At 55.9% G+C, this 19898-nt stretch overlaps 1 protein-coding gene across 1 annotated transcript in view; it reads left to right on the forward strand.

Moving 5' to 3' along the window:
* Positions 1-19898, forward strand: part of MXRA7 (matrix remodeling associated 7) — a 30399-nt gene continuing 10501 nt past the window's right edge. Inside the window, 8 exon segments of the mRNA XM_029960071.1 lie at positions 1-361; positions 364-513; positions 516-574; positions 576-727; positions 1087-1114; positions 7941-8036; positions 10248-10308; positions 14207-14306. Of these exon segments, the coding sequence (XP_029815931.1) occupies positions 1-361; positions 364-513; positions 516-574; positions 576-727; positions 1087-1114; positions 7941-8036; positions 10248-10308; positions 14207-14306 (1007 nt within the window).

Here is a 19898-nt window from a genome sequence, read left to right on the forward strand (position 1 = left end):
ATGCCGGTGGCGCATCCCCGGCAGGCGGGGATGTCTCTGGCGCGGCGGCTCGGTGCGGGAGGATGGGTGCCCGGGCCGGGAGGGCCGGGGGGGCCGGGCGGTGGGCAGGGCCGGGCGGATGACGCCGGGCAAAGCCGTCCGAAGAGCCGGCCCAGCCCGCGCGGCCCAGCGCTGCCCGCGCACCCCCCGCCGGCCGCGCAGTCGGGTCGGGGCGGCTCGGCGGCAGGGCAGGATGGACCTGGCCGTGGACTTGTACCTGGCCGTCCGCTGCTCTTCACGCGTCCCTGGCCATCGGTCCTCGCGCTCCGTCTCGTGAGGCTGCGGGGAGCGGCGGCCGAGCGGCGCGGAGGGCCCCCGGAGCCCGCGCGGAGCCCGCCCGGGAGGACGGACCCGGGGCGAAAGCGGCGGGAGCGGGACCGGGGGCCGGAGGACGAGGGAGCCGAGTGCCGGTGGAGGATGTCCGGGGCGGGCGAGGAGGGAAGGAGGCGGTCGCCCAGCAGCGGGAGCCGGCGGCGGGCCGGGCCTCGCGGCGAGCCCAGCCCCGTGGCGGCCCGAGAGCAATCCCCGGCAGCCGGCCGGCAGAGCCCCGGCAGGCTCCCCCAGAGGCCCCGCAGGCACCCCCAGAAGCAACAGGCAGGCTTCCCCAAGCCTGCGCAGGACCCCCAGAGCCCATCGCCGCCTCCAGAGCCCCGGCAGCCCGACCGCCGAGAGGAATGCGGAGAGCAAGGTAAAAGGCCGGCTCCCCGCGGACCCTCCCCCGTGGTCCCCGCAGCCAGTGTCCCCTCCATCCCCTCCCCACCACCCCCGGCGGTGTCCCTTCCCCGTACCTCCGGAGCAACACGGGAGGGGTTTTTCCCTAGAACAGGAAAGGTCCCGGCAAAACCCGAGTTTTTGTCTTCGGGTGGGGACGAGACAGTTGTCCCCGGGGACGGCAGAGGTTTGGGGAGGAGGTTTCTGGCTCCTTCCCACTCCCGCCCTCCAAGGAATGCTCCTAAAAATAATCCAGATAGTGAAGATTTAAGGGAAGAGATTGTGAGCGTCTGCTGTCTGCACATCTAACCCCTGGGTGTCTTTTCCTTCCCCCAGGGGCTTATCCAGGTGCTGGGGAATGCGCGTGTGTTTATTCTTCCCGTCTGCATCCCCTTTCTGTGGGTAACAGCGAACTGTCCCCGTGCCAGCGCCGGGTTCCTTACGCTGTCCCTGGCTGGCTGTCCTTGCCTGCCCCAGGGAAGGGACCGCCCCACTCCCTCCAAGCCCCAGCAGGATGCTGGCCCCAAGGTCTGACCCCTGGCTGAACTAGGGGGGCTGGTGGGGGCAGTGATGCCTATAAACGCATGGTAAATCCTGTTCCAGCACCGGATCTTGTTTAAAAATAAAAGGGCAACCCAGTGTCTGTGGAAAGATCTTGTTCTGCTCTTGCCCAGCTTGGATGGGACTCGGTGACACCTCAAGGTGCCTGAACTCCCTGCCTTGGTGGCTTCCTCCCCCGTGGCCCCTTGCCCCAGTGGGGGGAACTGAGTAGTGGGGTGGCCCAGGAATCCAGGAGAGATGCCTTATCCATGTGGCAGCAGCGTGTTTCAGCCAGGGAGCTCAGGCCTGGGGCCCAGGAGCCTCCTGGCTATTATTAGCAGCATTTGTAATCCTCAGCAACTGTATCCAGGCTGCTGGGCAGTGTGCAGACAGCCTTGGAAAGCATCTCCACTGACTCACTGGATGGCCTTGGGCAGGTCCCAGGGGCAGCCTCCCTCTTGCTCTGTACTGTGATGTTCTGCAACACCCAGGAGTGAGCCCTGACCTGCTCCTGGGGCTGGGACCTGGCTCTTCCTCCCTGTGCTCCTCCTCTTCTCCCCTGGCAGTTTCTGTGCCTTGGAGCTCTCCCTCTCCCCTTCCTGGCACCCCTTGGCCATGGCTACTGTTCTCGAGCAGCCCCCTCCCTCATCCTGGTGTCCTGGAAGGCACATCTGTTTCTCTGTTGTGTGATTTATTGGTGCCTTTGAGTACCAGGATCTCTGGAGAGCTCCTCGGCCACCGTTAGCCGGCTGGATTCTGGCTGGGCCAGCTCGGCACCAAAGCTGGCCACCAGCTTGGGCTGCTCTGTGCTCAGTGCAGCCCCCATTGGGATGGATGGCTGTATCCAGTGCTGCCAGAGCTCACGAGTTCCTCTGCTGCCTCACTAGCTCAAGCCTTGGGAATGTTTTCCTCCCCTCTGGCTGCCCTTCAGTCCCCAATTGCTTCAAACAGGGACTGCAGCGAAGATTGTTGCCTTCAGAGAGGGGCTCAGCTCCTTTATCCCCGCTCAGCACAGCTGCAGTAACAGGGTTTAGTGCAGCTGGAAGTGAGTTCTTACTCAAGGCACAGGGAGTCTTGTGTCCTCCAGAAGCCTGGCTGGGCTCTGGGCGATTGGGGGTCTCCTCACTGCCCTCAGCCCCTCTTACAGCACTCCTCACTGGAGCTGAGGAGGGTCCTGGAATAGCCCTGAGAGCTTTCCTCCTGGGAAATGACTACCTCACTGTAGGAGCAAAGCAGGACAAGTCACCCTGGACCTGAGCAGCATCCCTTTGGGAAGGACAGGGAGCAGACGTGTGCAGTCTGGGTGGTGGTAGGGAGCAGTGGGAAGGGGGAGGGATGGTTCTCACTGCTGAGTAAGTGTTTGGGAGCTCTGGCCTGCACATGATCCCACGGCTGCCAGGACTGCTGGGTGCAGGCTGGGCCGGGCTGGCTGTCCCACGGGGATGGGTGGCACAGTGGAGGGAGTACGTGGGTTCCAGCAGGCAGCACACACGTGTGTGCCCAGCTGCTGATCCAGAGGCTGATCCCGTGGGCAGAGTGGAGGAGACCATCCACAGCTCTGCAGAGTGTCCCCGGGTTTCCTGCTTTTGCTCCCTCAAAGTTGCTTCATCCTCTTCCTCCAGCACTACCCAGGCCCAAGCCCAGCAGGTATTACAGGCAGGGGTGGGACTGGCCCTGGGCAGAGCTGTGAGTGCTTTGCATGCGGCTGCTGATGGAATTGTGCCCTGTCCAACCCATCTTGGCTGGCTGAGGGCTGCAGTCCCCTGATGTGACTCAGCAGATGAGGCTCCCAGACCTTGTGCTGAGGTTGGCTGGGGGCTGCTGCAGGCTCAGGGCTCTTCAGTACATCAGCAAGCAGAGGGCTGCACTCAGCACTTGGAGAGCTTTCTTTCCTTATTTTCTTTCCTTAATTTCATTCCTTGTTTTCTCTCCCTCCTGTTTGCTCAGCACGTACTGTGCCAGGCTGGTTTGGATTCACCGCAGCCATTAAGCACTCAACTGAAATGCTGATGGATGAACCTGCTCAGGGAGAGCAGCCTTGGTGTGTTCTAATGACTGGCTGGAGCTGTTCATCCCTCTGCATCCCTCCTTCCCTTCTCCCTGCCAGTGCAAACTGGTATCTGCTGGGGCAGCTGTGTGGCACAGCCTCCCTCCTGCTCCCATCTCCTGCAAGGCTGGTGAAATCAGTGTGGGTTGAAGCTTCCCTGCCCCTCTGTAGTGACCAGACCATTTCAGCATCGTGCCCAGGGCTACAAAGTGAAGCAGTGGCAGGGCAGGGAAAGGAGTCCTTGTTTCCATTAACTGCTGATAGTGGTTCCCCTTGTCTCTGCTGGCTCCCATCACTGAAATAAAGTTAATTAGTCTGTCATTGTCTGTTCTCATCCCCATCCCCAGCTTGTTAACGGATGAGGCAGTGCTGTCAAAGCAATCCCCTAATGAAAAGCTGTTGGGTGGGAACAGCAGCATCGCTGGAGCTGCAGAGCGTGGTCCTTGTGAGAAACAGTCAGAAACTTTAATTCTCTAATGAGTAGTTCTGTCCTGGAAATGGCAGGTGGCAGGGACAAGGCAGGGGGTTCAGTGGTGTTCCAGAGCCACCTCTGGAATGCCATCCTGGCCAGAATGTTCTGGAGCTGAGGAGGGTGAGCAGGCAGTGCCAGGCTCTGCTGGGCACGGCAGCCTGGCTGGTTTGCCAAGGGTTAACTGCAGCTGGGGGCTTCAAACAGAGCAGGGTCAAGTGGGTGACAGTAGGAGAGAGGGGACGTGCAAACCCTGCCTGAGCAGGGCAGCTGCAGGGCTGTCACCCAGATAGCAAAGGCACAAAGGCTGTGTCATCTGTCTCTTCTGCCAAGTTCCTGGCACCTTTCCCCTGTGCTCCCCACCTTCCCAATCTGTGCCATCCTGGGGGCTCCCAGTGCCCTCTGGGTACACCAGGCAGCACAAACCACCTAGCTCTCAGCAGGAACCCTCTTTACATTTAAAAAATCAGCATCTCCCCCTCTAATGCCTCCTTCCTGCCTTCCCTGTGCCGGAGGGGAGAGGGTGTCTAATTAAGTCTGGCTTTAATTGGCAGCTGTGTAGGCTGTGTCTGCACTGCCAGTGGGCTGGGGCAGGAGCTCCATCATCCCACAGTGTGCTGGGAAGGGATGTGGCAATGTGCTACCCTTTGTCACAGCCCTAGCAGTGGCACAGGCCCCTGCCAGGGAATTTGGGGCTCCCCAGCCAGACCCTGATTGCTCAGATGTGCTCAGCTCTCACCCAGAGCAGTTTGTGCTGATGACAAATGCATCATCTCTTGCAGTGGCTGGAAATTGGGAAGCAAGACAGGACATGTGTCACCCCTGGGGAGCCTGTGCACGTGTCCTGCCATGGGCTGGAGCACAGGCCTGGTGCTGGGACATGCTGTAGGGAATGGGGGCATTGGGGCTCTATGTTGTGTCCCCTACAAGGGTCCAGAAGGTCTGGCTGCTGCCCAGTTCCTGCTGGGCTGGGTACAGCCCTGGGAGTCAGCCTGGAGTCAGCCTCTGTACTCCTGGAGCAGAGGCCACAAGGACTCTTTGCCTTCTGAAGTGCCCATCCATGTGAACAGCTGCCAGGTCAGCTTTCCAAGTGAGGGCTGGGTTTTCCTGCCCCTGCTCTCAAGGATGCCATCTGGCTGATCTGGGCAGCAAGGGATGTCCCAGTGTGTGGTGATTGCTGGCCAGAGGCCAGAGCAAAGAGGGGAGAGCAGTGGATGAGCCATCTGGGTGTGATCCCGGGGGAGCCACACCGGGATGTGATGGTGCCTGCAGGGGAGAGTGCTGCTGAGCTGGAACTCCTTACCCCACCATGGGACATGCCAGTGTTTTCCCCATCAGATCTGGCACTGCCTGACCCCTCTCTGAGGGCTGGGTGGTCCTGGAGCTTTGGCAATGCTCTGTCCACTCCGTGGCTTGTCCTTGCCCGTAACCATGATAGGGGAACTGGCAGGAGCAGATGCTCCCACACTTTGTGGGGGGGTCAGACCTGCAAAGCGCCATCTGCATGTGAGGCACATCCCTGCCAGGCACCCTGGAGCTGGCAGGACCATTGCCAGGGGCTGGAAAACTGCTCTTGTTCTGTAGCAGCTGCTTCTCTGGCTGGCGGGAGGATGAAGAGCCCCAGTGGTGGGCTGAAGGGGAGCTGCCGACACAGCAGTTGCTTTGCTTTGCTAAACTCTGCCCAACATTATTATTTAGTCTTTTTTTAAAGGCTTCTTTCTTCCCCTTTTCTCCTGGCTTCTCTCTTTCTGGCTGGCTCTCTCCTGTCTGCTTTCTTTCTCTCTTGCAATGTCTTGCATCAGGCTTGGAGCAGAAAGTGCAGCCATAAATGGCAACACACAGGGCCCGGGAGTTTAATCCAAGATAATTTTCTCTTGCTTTGCAGTCTGGGATCTTCCCTTTTCCTGAAGCTGGAGCAGGGCACTTTGTGGTCCCTGACCTGCATATAGGTGCCAGGGCTGTCCCTTTGACTAAGGAAAGGGAGAGGGACACACCGGCCCTGTGGCCTCCTCATGTGTTTTCTGAGAAGGAAGTGTGTTTCTCAGAGGTGTTTGCACCAGGGATGGAGGAAGTGGGGAGGAAATGGCCAGAAATGAGCTGAAAACCAGATGATGCTGTGATGGGGAGCTCGGCTTCCATCTCCTGTGGGGCTGGGAGAGGGGTTGGTGGTGGCAGAGGCATGAGGGGGGATTTTGGGGACTTGATGCCAAGCTCCTCTATCTGAGCCATCTTTCCCTGGCAGACTCAGCGTAGTCCTGGTTGGTGCTGTCTGTGTCCAGAATGTCCCTGAAGGTTTTGTCCTCACTCTGCTTTTGTCCAAAGCCCCCTCTGACAGACTCAGCTCCGCGCAGGCGTCTCGCTCGTGGCCATGAGCTAAAGGGCAAAAGCACGTTCGTGATGATCCGACAAACGCTTCAGCTCTGCAGCCAAGAGCTGCCAAAGGCCGAGGCAGATGGATCGCTGCCTTGTTATTTAAGGTAGATGACTTGCTGGATTTTAACCCCGGGCTTTTCAGAGCCCCTGGCAAGCCGTGCAGAGGTGTGACTCAGAGCGAGCGGGCACGGGATGTGCTGTGGAGCGGGCTGGGTCCATCCTGGGAGCAGGCAGGGAGCGTTCCCAGCCCCGGGGCCGGGCAGGGGGGGGGCTTTGGGCCCGGGACCGGATCGCGTCCCCTCGCCGGTGCCGGCGGCAATGAGATCTTTGTTTGCCGCAGCAGCTGGACCGGGCGGCCCGTGTCAAGCCTCCTCCAGATGCTCCCGGATAATGACGGGCGCGGGCTCCCTGCAGAGCTGCTTCTCGCCTTTTTTTTTTTTCCGCGGGGAGGTTTCGTGGTCGGTGTGCACCGCGGCGGAGAGAGGATTGGGCCTTGTGCGGTGGGTTGGGGCTGGAGCACTCGGGTCCTGTCTCCTCCAGCAGCTCCTGCTGCCATTTGGCCCTGATCCACTCTTCCCTCACTCCCCACCACTCGAAATGGTCTTCCTGCATTCCCCCTGGGCTGTGCCTTCTATAGAAGAGCAGTGCCTGCAGTGCCATGGTGTCCTCTTTGGTTGTCAAGTCTCACAGTGTTGTCCTAACGCCTTCCCCCTCCCTTTTTTGGATGCTGCCCCCCCCCCCTCCCAGAGTATTCCATGGCTGGGAACAGCAGCCCCCGGCTTCGATGTTTAGCCGTGGCTGGTGAGGGACGCTGGACAGCAGCAGTCACCATGGGCCCACGGCAGGGCTGAGGTAACTCTGAAATTCGGGGCACGGCTCGCATGGAAGGTGCTGGGTAATGCTCCAAGGCAGGGAAGGGCTCTCTCCTCCTCCCCGGCTAGCAGGGGCTTGGTGGCACAAGCCAAGGCTCGAGGTGGGGCTTTGTCCCCGCAGAACGTCTCTCCAGCCAGCCCAGGGGCTGCTCCCAGCCCAGTGCTGGGATTTCACTGCAAGGCCAATGAACACAATGTCCCTGCTCCCTGCCCACGCAGATCCTCCTCCACAGCTGCCCTCCTGGCACAGCGGAGAAAGGCTCAGCTGAGAAGTGTTTGGGCAGAGGAAGGCAGGCTTTGCACGGGGGTCGAAGCCATCCAGAGCCGATGGGGGGCTGAGAGGGCTGGGAAGCCCCATCTCTGGATTGCAGGAGGATGGGAAGGTTTCCAGGGGGTATTATGGAGAAGGCAGCTGGCAGAGCAGGCCCTGAAAGCATTAACGATCTGAGCACGCTGTGTTGTTCTTCTCCTCTCCCCTCCTGCTAGTCCTGATCTGCTGCATCACCATCCCAGGAAGGTGCCTCCAGCCCTGCCAGGACACACGGGCAGCTGAGCCTGGCACTGGCAGAGCTGCTCCCCCTCACTGATGGCTCCTTGCACTGGTCCCAGTCCCGCAGGCTGGGGCTGCCACAGAGAGCAGCTCATGAGCTCCAACCCCTGGCTCCAGGGCGGGGCACTGGAGATCCCTGGTGTTCCTTCCTCACTCCAGCAGCCATGCCATGGCTTGGCACATGGATCAGAGGCAGCACAGGCTCGGGCATGGGGGCAAGATGGTCTACTGGCTGCATCCAGAGACTTGTCCCTGTGTGCTGATGCTGCTGGGGCTGGTTGGTTGAGCACGAGGAGGGCTCAGGGGTGTTTGTGCTCAAAGCCTTTTGCCTTTTTCCAGATACCACCATTGGGTGCCTCACCTGGATCCAGCCTCGGGCACGCAGGACAAGCAGAGGATGTGTGTGGCCATGCAACACTTCCCAGCCATGCAGAGGTGCGTGGGATGGAGATCCAGCCTGGGGAGGGTGGCACAGCAAACAATGAGCCAGTGTCCCTGCAGGGGTGGGACATTGTCCCAGGGTAACAGTGGCCATGGGGAGAGGGGGGCTAAACTTGCCTGCTGTGCTCCCCCAAGGGAGGTTGGGTGGGCTTTTAATGGCTTTGCCTATTTAAACCAGGGAGAAAAAGTGCTCCAGGGGCAGATGTGTTTCTCAGAGGTGGAGAGAGCGGTGCCTTGCTTGGGGGGGAGCAGCGAGTGGGGCCACACTGAGACAGCTGGGGGGACTCTGGCAGGGGGGCAGCAATGGCTGCAGGAATGAACAGCCCTGGCAAGACATGGGGACAGGGATGTTGAGGCTGGAGCCATGGCATGGGGGAAGGGAAGTGCTGGCACCTGCCTCTGAGCCATCCAAGCAGAAAAATGTTGTGCTGTAGGGAGCTCCTGGCTGCCACGAGCAGGGGCTTCCCAGACAGCCAAGGCACATTGTTGTCGCCTGCCAGCCTGGCTTCCCTGGCTGCTCCCTCTGCTCCCATCAAATGTTTCTTTCTCTGTGTTGGAGCAGAGGTATTTTTTCCTTCCTTGGAGCTTTGGCACCCAATTTCCTGCTTGCTTCCATTGTTAAATGCTCAGAAATGCTCAGCTCCTAATGCCCAGGCAAGGAACAGGCTCACAGGGAGACAAGGATGTGCTGGGGAACTGCTGCCCTGGGCTTATGGCTGAGTCACCAGGGCTGAGCATTCCTTCCTTTCACCCTCTCTGAGGCTGCTCCTTTGGGTGCCTCCCCAGCCATCCTCGGGGAGAGTCCCTGTGTCCAGTCGGAAGTGCCCATGTTTGGAAGTGTGGCCCAAAATAGCAGTGGCTGCAGTGGGCGGGGGTCTTGGTGGCATCTCCTTCTGGGGAACAGAGTGGCAAGAAGAAGCCAAATGGCTGTGAATAATGCACATTCCTCCCCGATGACAAACTAACCTAGTTCTTGGCTGGGGCCACACTCCAGCAGCTCATCCAAAGCCAGTTCTTGACTCTGTGCATGGTCCTTCTTAGATCATGTTTCCCTTGGGTCTCCTTCACCCCAAATTTTCCCATGTGCCCCTTGATAACGTGGTGGCTCAACAGCCTCCCTCCATGCTCTGTCCCCTCTCTCCCATGTGCTTTGCCCTTTGCATGCCAGCCCATGGGATGCACTGGGAGGATGCAGGAGGACATGTGCCCCAGGGTGCTGGTGACTCTGGGCTCAGCTCACAGGGGTTTAGAGCCAGGGGCACTGCGCTCTGCAGGAGGAACTCACACATGCAGGGGCTCTGTCATGTGTCCTTGACTTATCTCCAGAGCTGGAATGCTCCTCTCCCTCCCTGCTTGCAGTTTGCATGCCTTTCTGCAAGGGAAAGGAATCTGGGCTTGATAAAGCTTGTAGTAGCTTGTAGGAGACAACCCCAAAACTGCTTTGAGTTTAAAAAAAAACCCCCAAAACCTGCTGTTGTTGCTCCTCTCTGTGCTCCAGAGATCAGAGATCTGCTACCACCACAGTGTGTGTGTGTGTGGGCACCTCTTGGAGGAGCGAGAGGCTGGGGGTCCATGGGCAGGAGCCTGTGGTGTCTGTGGGGGTTCCTGCCAGGTGAGGCTGGAAGGGCTCCTGGAGGGGTCCCAGCACAAACCCCCAGCACTGGTTTGACCACTGGTCCTGACTGGCGAGTGCTCCTGTGTTTTGCAGCAGCTGCTTGGCCTGTGGCTGCAAGGTGGCTTTGGCTGGGGACCCTTCCTAGCTCTGGGACAGTCTGTGCAAGCCTGGCCTGGGGGCACACAGAAGTCCCCGTGGCTCAGTCCCCTGCATGTCCCTGGACAGGGTGGGGAGCACAGTGGGTGCATCCTGGGAGGGTGCTCAGGCACAAGGCTGTGCCTGGGGACACCAGGATAGCAGGTTCTTCCTGAAAACCTTAATATCCCCTCAATTATGAGGAGGCACTTGCAGTCTGCAGCCTTTGGGTGGGTCAGATCCCCCTGACTGATTAGTGAGAGGAAAGCAGCTAACAAACCTCGCTCATTAGCGAGCATCCTTTTGGCCTGTTCCATGGAAGAAGCAGGAAAAGGGTGTCCAGCCCTCGCTCCGGGCTCTGCTTCCCAGCCCTGAGGGCTCTGGTGCCTTAAGCAAGCACAGTTATTTAGCACAGCACCTTCTCCTCATGGCTGCTCTGTTTTTAACTCCTCCAGGAGGAAGAGGTGGACTCAGAAAACGAGAAGCTGGTGGTGAGAGAGCCGGAGGATGAGGATGGTGAGTGCCAAGAAGACAGCACCCTGCAGGGAGGGTATGGACAGGTCTGAAGCCCCGAGTGCTTGGGGATGGTCTCCTTCCTCCAGGAAATGGAGAAGAAATTCTTACCCGTTTGCTTCCTGGAATGCTCTTGGGCTGTTGGCCATGGGGTAGCTTCGTGAGGCAGCTGCCCCAAAAGCTCCTTGCTCCCATCCAGGACAATCTCCAGGGGCTTTAGTCAGAGCCACGTTTAACTGATTAGCCAATTAGTTGATTGGAAAATGATTAATTGACTAAGTGGGGTGACAACTGCTGCACTCCTAAGGAAATGAAACAGATGGTGCCCAAGCAAGAATGTGTGTCTGAAGGGGACTCTTGCTCTCCTGAGCAGCCCTGGAGGTGCTGGGATGTCCCCAGGAGTCCTGGTTGGGGCCAGCTGGGGCAGCAGGAGAGCTTGGTGTGTTCCCCCTTCCCTGCCCCACTTTCTGCTTGGCCGTTTTAAGGTGCTATGTGGCAATCCCCTGGCTTGGGGAGGATTATGCCTAATGCCACAGAGAATCAAATTTTAATCCTGGTGCCATTCCTGCAAGGTGGGGGAAGCGCTTTTGGAGACAGGGTTCTCAACATACACTTATTCCACCCTGTTAGGCTTCCTTGCAGCACTGGTTACCACACAGGGCTGCAGGAGATCTGATTTGAGGAATGATGGATTTATCCTGCCAAATGGATGCTCAGTAATGCTGTTCTGCTGGGCTCTGCCTCCCTGGGTTCATCTCTGTTTCAGGGCTGCTCTGGCACTGCTGGGCACGATCTTGAAGTGGCTGTGGCTTGGGATCAGGAGATGACAGTCCCTAGCTGTGAGTCCAGGCTAACCCAGTATCCTCCCCAAGCATCTCCTGCAGACAGGAACCAACTCCCCTCCTGAATTATTCACACCATTTCTGAAGTGTTTTCACACCATTTCTGAAGTGTTTTATAACGGGACTGGGCAAAGCGATGGCTGGGCTGGATGTGGAGGCAAGAGGGATGCAGCTGGGAATACTGGCACTGCCCTGGCTTTGCTGGGATCAGCCTCACTCCTTCCTTCACTGTCTCCAGCGTGTTGCTTGGCCCTGCTCAAGCCTCTGAGCTGCTGCCTGGTGAGCCAGAGATTCCCCTTGGGCGCGTGGGGATCGGGCAGGCAGCCTGTGACCAGCCTGGGATGCTGCCGTGGTGACAAAAGCCACTGGAGCAGCCTTCCCCCCACTTGGGGCAGGGAGCTGGCAGGGAGCACATGTGGAACACAGAGCAAGCATGTTCAGGGGGAGAGGTGCACTCTTGGGGCTGCTCTCACCCTGCCAGCTCAGGGTCACAGTGCTGGCAACGCGAGGGCAGAGAGATGAAAGACAAATGTTTTCTTTAATATGAACTCACAGATGCTCTGAGTAAGTAGGTCACCTCCTATTTCTGCAGTGTTTTCACTGCCTACATGAAAACCCAGCCTCTCCTTATTCTGAGTGTTTCCTGAAGTTTGTTTTCGATCTGCATAGAAAGTTCCTGAACTCAGAAAACAGCCAGAGGTTTCCAAAGCCACAAACTGGCTCCTTCTTAACCACACCGTGTGGGCAGGGAGAAGGGGAGTTTCTCTGCCTCCCACTTCCCTTATTATTTTCTGGTGAGGTGGCAACTAAACTGCCCTTTTGGGGCCAGGCAAAACCCCAAATCTCAGTTTACTTGGCAGAATACCATGTGAGGGAAACGATCTGAATTGTCCTTGAAATCAGGCGAGCTATACAAAGGTAACAAAACAGCTCCTGCTCTGCACCAGGGTAAGGAACAGGATGTTACACCCTCTTTTTTTTTTTTTTTCTTTCTCCTAATATCTCCCAAAGCAGCAGCCAGCTGAATTTTGTTTCCATGCACTTTTGTGGCCATCCAGAGGGCTGATAAACTGCAGCATTACTGTTTGTTTCCAGCTGGCCAGGTTTGTTTGTCTGCCCATGGGGAGGGTTTTCCCACAGAGGGAAGTGGGATATGGCCGAGCTGAATGTTTGGGGCTCAGGCACCAGAGCATTGGGCTGCCTGTGTTGGGACATTTGTGGTGATGGTAGGGAAAGGGTTTGCCTGTTGTTCCCCCAAGAGCTCTGATGGCATTTTGGGATTAGAGAAACACTCCAGATCAGTACCCGAGCAGTAACCCACCAGGACTTCCCAGAGAAGCTCCCCAAGACCAGGAAAATGGAGCTGTAAAGAAGTGAGGAAATGTGGATGTTAGTACTGCTCATTTCTGAGATCTCTGGTTTCCTCATCTATGAAATGAGGCTCTGACTTGCCTTTTACATGGCAGTCCCCTGGGTCTGGCAGCAGCTGAATGTGTGCACGAGCTTGGGGTTGGAGAAATGCCTAAATCAAGCAGCTGATCTCAGACACAGGGAGAAAAATCCTTAAGGGCAGTGTTTATTGGAAAATAGAAGGGAAGCTGCTGATGCTGAATCCTTCTGGGTGAGGAAGGGAGGAGAGGGGCTGTGAGGTACTTTTCATTTGGGCAAGTGGAGGAGGAAAAACTTTCATGAATGTGGTGCCCATGATAGCAGTAGAGAGAATTGGAAGGGGCTTCCTAAGTGACTGGGAGCAGAGGATGGGTCCATGGGTTATATACAAGTCAGAGCTTTCTCTCCTGCCACAGAAATCAGGGGACTTTCACCACTTTTGGAGTCCTGCTGGTACTGGGATGTATCATCCTCGAAATCTGGTTTGTGCATAATGTGCAGTTTTGAGGGGCCATAATGCAGATAATGCAATAACATCTTCCTTTTGTGCACCCCAGGACTCTGAGGGTTGGGGGAAGCAGCAGATGCTTCTGGGTGGATGTGGAAACAGCAATGCTGGATGGCTTGATGTGAAGCAGCTGAGTCCTGCAGTCCTTGAGAGATAAAGGCTCCCAGATAAGCAGCCCACGGATAACTGGAAAAGGCGACTACCCAAAGCAGCCGCTGCTCCTGGGCCGCCTTTTGGATTGACCTCCCCTCCTGTTGCTTCCTCCCATCTGTAGGAAGATAAAGCAGGGGAGAGGTTTTTAAAAGCAAATAGTGCTCGAGCAAAATCCGATTGGAAAAGGATCGGCTTTGGCTCAGAGTCTGTGAGCTTTGGTGCTCTAATTAGCACAGGGTTGGGGCTGGTGAGCTGGGTGGGAGAGCAACCAGGCCTGGAGAAGGAAACCGTAGTTTTCTCTTCAGGTCTTTTGGCTGGTGACAGAGGGACTTGGATCCAGCTGTGTTGGTGCTCCTGGGGCTGCCCTGGCTCAGTGCTGTTTGCAGCCCTGGGATTTGCCATACAGCATCTCCTTTCTTCACAAGCTTTGTCGAGGGCTGCAGGGAGCTGCTGGGCTACGTGGCCTGGGACAGCTCTTCGTGGCACCATTCGTGAGCCCCAAGCATGGGAAAGGGCCCCTGGACAGGAGAGGGAGGGAGGGAGGAGGAATGCAAGTCTGGAGAGGAGAAGTGGAAAATGCCGGGAGTTAATCAGGGCAGGATTAGCATGTCTTGATAAGCCAAGATGGGCTTGCAAGGCTTTGAATCCAGGGAGAACAATAGCATATGGTTCCTGTGCTTTAGGATTTACTTGGATCTGCTTCCAAGCAGGCTGCTCGCTCGCAGCAGCCCTCAGTGTTGCCAGTGCTGGCTGCAGCCGGGACTCCTGCCATCCTCTGGCCAGCAGCACCTTGGCTCTCCTCTGCAATCCACACTGCTTCCCTGGCTCTGCTCAGGCTTTCTGGAGACTGGAGCCGACTCAGGAAGTGTGTTGGGGTGGCCACAGCCTTTGGGCTGCAGGAGCAGAGGTCAGGGAGCATCCCGAGGGAACAGCCCCACCGCTGTTGGTTGTGCTCTGGGGAGGTCTCTGGTTCACAGATCTCTTGCTCTTTTTTGTCTCCCCCCTCCAGCTGCAGATGGGAAATTCTCTTTTAAATACAGTCCTGGAAAGCTGAGGGGAAACCAGTACAAGTCAATGATGTCCAAAGAGGAACTCGAGGAAGAACAAAGGTAAGTTGAGTTTCCTTTTTCTTCTTGCCCAAGCCCACCAGAATGACTTGCCCTTGGAGCAAGCTGGGTGTGCTCAGACCTCTCTCCCCCCATACTGCCCTGGTAGTCTTAGGCTCAGTGTCTCAGAGCACCAGTGTTCCAGACCTCTCCCACCCAGGAAGACAAGAGAACAAATGAAGTCACACTGATTTAGGAGATGGAGACACTGTGGACCTGTATTACTTTTAGAGCTGTTCAAGCTTCTCTGGATGCTTAGACCAAATTTTCCAGCTGATGCAACTGCTGTAGTTCTCCTGATCCCGTTAGTACTGTGTTGATTTATATCTGTTGAGGACCTGATCTGTAGCTACTTCCCCTCCCTTTGCCCTGTGGGTGTTCTCCAAACCAAGGACATGGGCACAGCTCAGAAATACTGGAGCAGACAGTGAGTGTGAGGCTTTAGAGCTCCCTGAGATGGGGCTGACACTGGAAGGCACCAGGGCTGCCTCCTCAGCTCTAAGTGCTGAGGATTTGCCATGTAGTGGGCCCAGTAGAGATGGAGGATTGTCCATGTCAGACTTTTTCCTGAAGTGTCCTCCTGAGCCCTGTATGAAGAAAGGAAGAACCTGTCCTGTTACAGAAATCAAGCTTTCTGGCTCAAGATTTCCCAGCCTATACCAGGGAATAACCCCACAGCTGAGGGCTCCCTTACAGATGTCTGCAGCTCACAGCCCTTCCCTCTTGGGTGAACTCCAAGGAACTGATTTCCCAGTGGTGACTCAACAAGGGCTGTTGGACTCAATTCTCCTCCCAGTGGTGTGCACCTCCCAGAATGATTTAGGGGCATTTGTCACCCCTTGCCTGTCATATCGTGGTCTACCACCACAGCTGGCCTGGTGTAAAAACCAAGAGGAAACTTGAGAGCAGTGGAGAAGGCAAAGATGAGGGATCACACCTCTCCCCTGGCTTAGGCATGTCCTACCTTGCCTCGAGGCCCTTGTGAATCATCTCTGTGATGCCAGCAGCTGGGCTGGCTGAGGTTTATCTCTGTGGTGTGAGCAGGGTATTGTGGTAGGCAGAGTAAATCCAGAGAGCTGCCCTGCTCTGGGGCCAGCAGCAGAAATGATTCTGCATTGGTGACATCAGGAAAAAAGTCTGTTTTCTTTCTTTTGTTATATCTTTGTTGTGCCTGAAGCCCTCACCCTGTAAAACACTGAGCAGGGCTGTTAGTGTCACTGTATTTTTCACCTGGGAGGGAGGTGGTGGAATGAACTGAGTGAAGGTCAGAGATACCCATGGGGCTCAATGGCAATTACTTTTCAGGATCCTGCTAAACACCAATGGAAAAGCATACCTGCAGCTGGCAAATTCAAACTCTTTGCACCAGCAGCTCCATCCAAACCAGCTGAGCAATGGCTGCTCAGGTTTCAGGGCCAGAAGACCTGCAGGTCCTTGGGCTGGTTCCTCTGTGGCAACAAATGGCCCTGCTGTCCCCTGGGGACACTGAGAGGACATTGCCCATGGACAGCAGTGGGATGGGGGTTTTGTACTCAGGACTGTGGAACAGGCTCCAGGGGGTGATGGACCTGTCCTGGGCACACAGCATCTCCCAGGCATCGCTGGTCATGTCTGTTTGGAGCATTCCCAGGGCAGGACAGTGCACCTAGAACTGATGGACAGTGCCTGGGCTTCGGGTCCCTTGGAGGCTCTCGACAGCCTTCCACACCGAGGGCCATTGGCAGATGTGTTTTTCCTACTGCTCCTTTGTTTTCTTCTCTTCCATATTTGTGTTGTTCATTTCTTTAAGGCAGCTGTGTGAATTTTTTTTTTGTCTTGCTTTGTTGCTGGCTTACTTTTCCCCCCCTCAAATCTTCACTGCGGCATCAGCAGCTTTTCATTGCAGGCCTCGCAGGCGGTGCAAGGGGGCAGGGCTGCTGCCAGGTAAGCTCCTGGGCGAGCTGAGCGCAGTGGCTCAGCCTTGTCCTGCATCCTTCTCCTTGTCCTTCCATCCCTATCCCCCATTCCATGCACCCCGACTGTGCTGCTGACCTGCTGTGACCCAGGTTTGCCGCCTTTATGTTGCAGGATTGAGCTGACCTCTGATCTCACATCTCTGTAGCAAGTACCTTAGGTCCTCGGCCACAAACATTCTTGCAAATCTTTTTGGTAAGGAAATGCTGCTACTTAGAAGTAGTGGTACCACTGGTAACATCTGCTCATGTGTTGGTTTGCAATTTTTTTTTTTTTTTGCTTTGTTTTGGGTCTTATTTTCCAGGGGAGGGTTTGTTCCTGAGCTGCAGTTGGTTGCCTGTCCCACCTCCCTCCCCATGTCCCTCCCCTTCCCTCCTCATAACAGATTAATGAGCCTGCTCCTCTCTGCTTCCATCTCACTTTCCATGAGCACTCCAGGGGAAATGAGGGCTCTCACATTGGGATGATCACCTCTTCCATCTTGGATGCCTGAAGCTGGATATCCCACAAACACTTCTTTTTACTGATTTAGAAAATTTGGGCTACTGAGTGGGCGGTTAGTCCTAAGGTGTGTTACCAAAGTTGAAACAGATTTAGTGTTTGCTTTTAGCCCTGCCACTCCTCCAGTTTTCCCACGGACCAACAGGTTCCCATGTGAAGCATCTTGTAAGCAACATTCCAAAAATGCAAGTGGTACCCCCAGATTCCCTTGAGGCTACTTGTTGTGTTGATCAGTAGACCACAAGTCTGAATTTTGGGATTCTTTGTTTTTGGAGATGCCATTGAAAGTATTTCTTTTCTGTTCTGGGAGGAGCTATAGGATTCAGACAGGAGAGTATGGACATGCAATAGATTTGGCTATTTAACCAAAAACCCCACTTCTGTTCTAACCTGCATCCCTGCAGAAGTTGTGGTTGTCCTCCCTGGTATTCACTTGAGTCTTGTGGTTTCAAACTGGTGCTAAATCTGGACTAAAAGGGGAAGGAATGTGACCTTTACCGAGTGATGCAATTTCCTGCTTCTGGTCTTAAAAAATAAAGGGAGTGCTCAGTGAGGGAGGAGAATAGTAAATCCAGTTGGCAAATACATCTGCTGGGGTAGTGGCTGTGCTTGATCACACCTGGTGGGTCACCAGTACTTCTAGAACAGAAGCACGTAGCCTTTGCTCCCCTGGGGGAGAAAAACAGTCTGAGCAGGAAGGGGAAGAGTGCAGGGGAAGGATGCAGCCCTTGGTCAAGGCAGCACAGTGTATTTCCCTAATCCTTCTCTTCTGCACCTGAGGCTTTTGGCCATCCTGTAGCTGCCATGGTGCAAAGCTCTAGTTCAGGAGATATGAGTTGTGGTGGTGCAGCTGCCCCTGCTCAGGCAGGGCTGAGGTTGTAGGTGGGAGACACAGCCCCCAAGTGCTGGCTGTTGGGTATTGCTGTCCTGGCTGGGCACCTCGTGTGGGTGAGGGAGCAAGAGGAAGGGCTCCCCAGTGTGCCTTCAGGGCCTGGGCCTCATGAATAGATTGGAATGGTCACTGCCAGGGCCTGGGCCTCATGGATAGATTGGAATGGTCACTGCCAGCTGCTCTTGAAACCTCCCTTAAGGTTGAAAGAGGTTAGTGGGTTTTTTTTTTAGTTAGAAATGAGTATGGTCAGGGCTCTGCTGAGCATTGACAGCTGCAACAAGGCTCCACTCATAGTAAAAGAGAAAACAATGAGGAGAAACCATCCCCTTGGGTCTCTGCTTTCAGTTCACTCTTTCCATGAGGCAGAGCAGGTCCCAGCCAAGCCCTGGCTGGCCTCGGTGATGCCGAGGGTTTGAGCCATCTGTGCTCTGTCCTTGTCAGTATTGACTAGGTGTGTTGGCTGGAGCAAGGAGAGCAGATCCCAACTGACAGGCTGTGGAAAGGTCTCACCTCTCTGTCCTCTGTCTAGTTTCGGGGATTGAGGGAGAGGTGGGAGTGAAGAGCCAGAAGTTGCCCCATGGGGCCTTGGCTAGGGCACCGTTACAGACCCCTTGAACAGGGTCTGAGTGAACGGCACCAAACTGCTCAGACACGCTCTGCTGTTGGCAGGGCACTCATGGATGGAGCAGGGGATTCCCCCAGACCACAGTCAGCCTCTGTAAGACCAAGGAGAAGGTAGGGATGGCTGCCCAGTTTCCCTGGCTAATGGGCTCAGTTCCCACAGCCAGGTGACCCATTCTAGGAGCAAACTCTCCTCCTGCCTCTCAGTCCTCCCTTCTCACTTCCTGGCCAGCCGTGGATGGGTTGAGGTGACACTGCTTTAATACAGACTGGGTTTAAGCCTAGGGTTCTACTGCAAGTTTGGATTCATGCAAGGGGAATTGGATGGCTGTAAATCTCACTCTCATCCCTTTTCTTGGTGGTAGCTTAGCAATGGAAACCTGTCTCCTCCTCAGGTGGTTTCAGAGTGCCTCTTGGTTACAAGGCACTGAATAAAACTGCGCTTGGATCCTGGAGTTTCAGCAAGGCAGGGTGCCCTGGGCAGACCCTGGCTCTAGGGAGTGGAGGAGAGACCATTCCCTGCTCTGCCAGGCATCCTGGATCAAAGTGGGGATGCAGCTGTGACTTGAGATACAACTGTGCTGAAGTTCATTTTTGAATGAGACAATGCTGGTGATGACAACTGGAGCTCACAAGGGCAGGAAACAGCTGCAGGGGTTTAATGACTGTGTTGACAGACTTCGACCTATTTCAAACATCTCCACTACTGGCCCTCCAAAAATAAGTGGGTGGACAGGGCTGGAGGAGGTTGCATTTGGGGAGAGCTGTCCATTGGCATCTGTCCCTGTCCACCCCCTGCATTGCCATCACATAACCCTGGCTCACTTGCTTGCTCCCCTCTCTGTATGGCATGAAATCTGGGCCTCTATCTCCTTCCTTCTCTTTTGCTAACCTTCCCCCTACCCAGTGGCTTTGTTGTCCTGTCCTGTCCTGTCCAGCATGGTGCTTCTTATGGATGAGGGAAGCTGGTAAGTTTGGGCTTTTATTGGGGTTTTATTATTTGTTTGCTTCTCATCTTCTGCAGCACGATAGTCGTCCCGGGCTGAGGGAAGAGGAGCAGCAGCAAGGGGAAGGGAGCAGCAAGGGACTGCAGAGCCCAGGGCTGTGGGACTCTGCAGGTCAGGCTGGCCACTGCTTCATGCAGCCACCAGCCGTGGGGATGGCCCCACCACAGGCAAGGCTGCTTTCAGCCACAAACACCCAGTGCATGAGGTTTTCCCTTCCACCTGCCTCTTGTAGGAACGGGCACTGTGTGTTTAGGGGTTCCTGCTGAGGTCCTCCTGCTCTGACACTCCCTCCATAGGTCCCAAGCTCCACTTGTACAAGGAGGGAGTCTGCTGGTGGCCTGGTGCTGTTCTCTGCCTACACCATATCCCAAGGGAAAATGTCCTCTGACCTATGAGATGTCAATGGACTGGAGCTCTGGCCGTATTTATAGTCATGACTGAGTCATGAATCCCCAGCAGCTTTAAAAACTGAGGAACTCAGGATGCCTCCCTTGGAAAGCCAGGGAAAGGGAGGCCAGGAAGCCCCTTCCCCTTCTCCTCCTCCTGTCCCAGAGAGGAAACCTTTGCAAACTCCCCCATAGGCTTTGCAGCGTGAGAGTCTCTGACCCTGCCTTGGCATGA

Source organism: Manacus vitellinus, unplaced genomic scaffold, assembly GCF_001715985.3.
Source record: "Manacus vitellinus isolate BGI_N305 unplaced genomic scaffold, ASM171598v3 scaffold_24_pilon, whole genome shotgun sequence".
In the NCBI taxonomy this organism is placed as follows: Eukaryota; Metazoa; Chordata; class Aves; order Passeriformes; family Pipridae; genus Manacus; species Manacus vitellinus.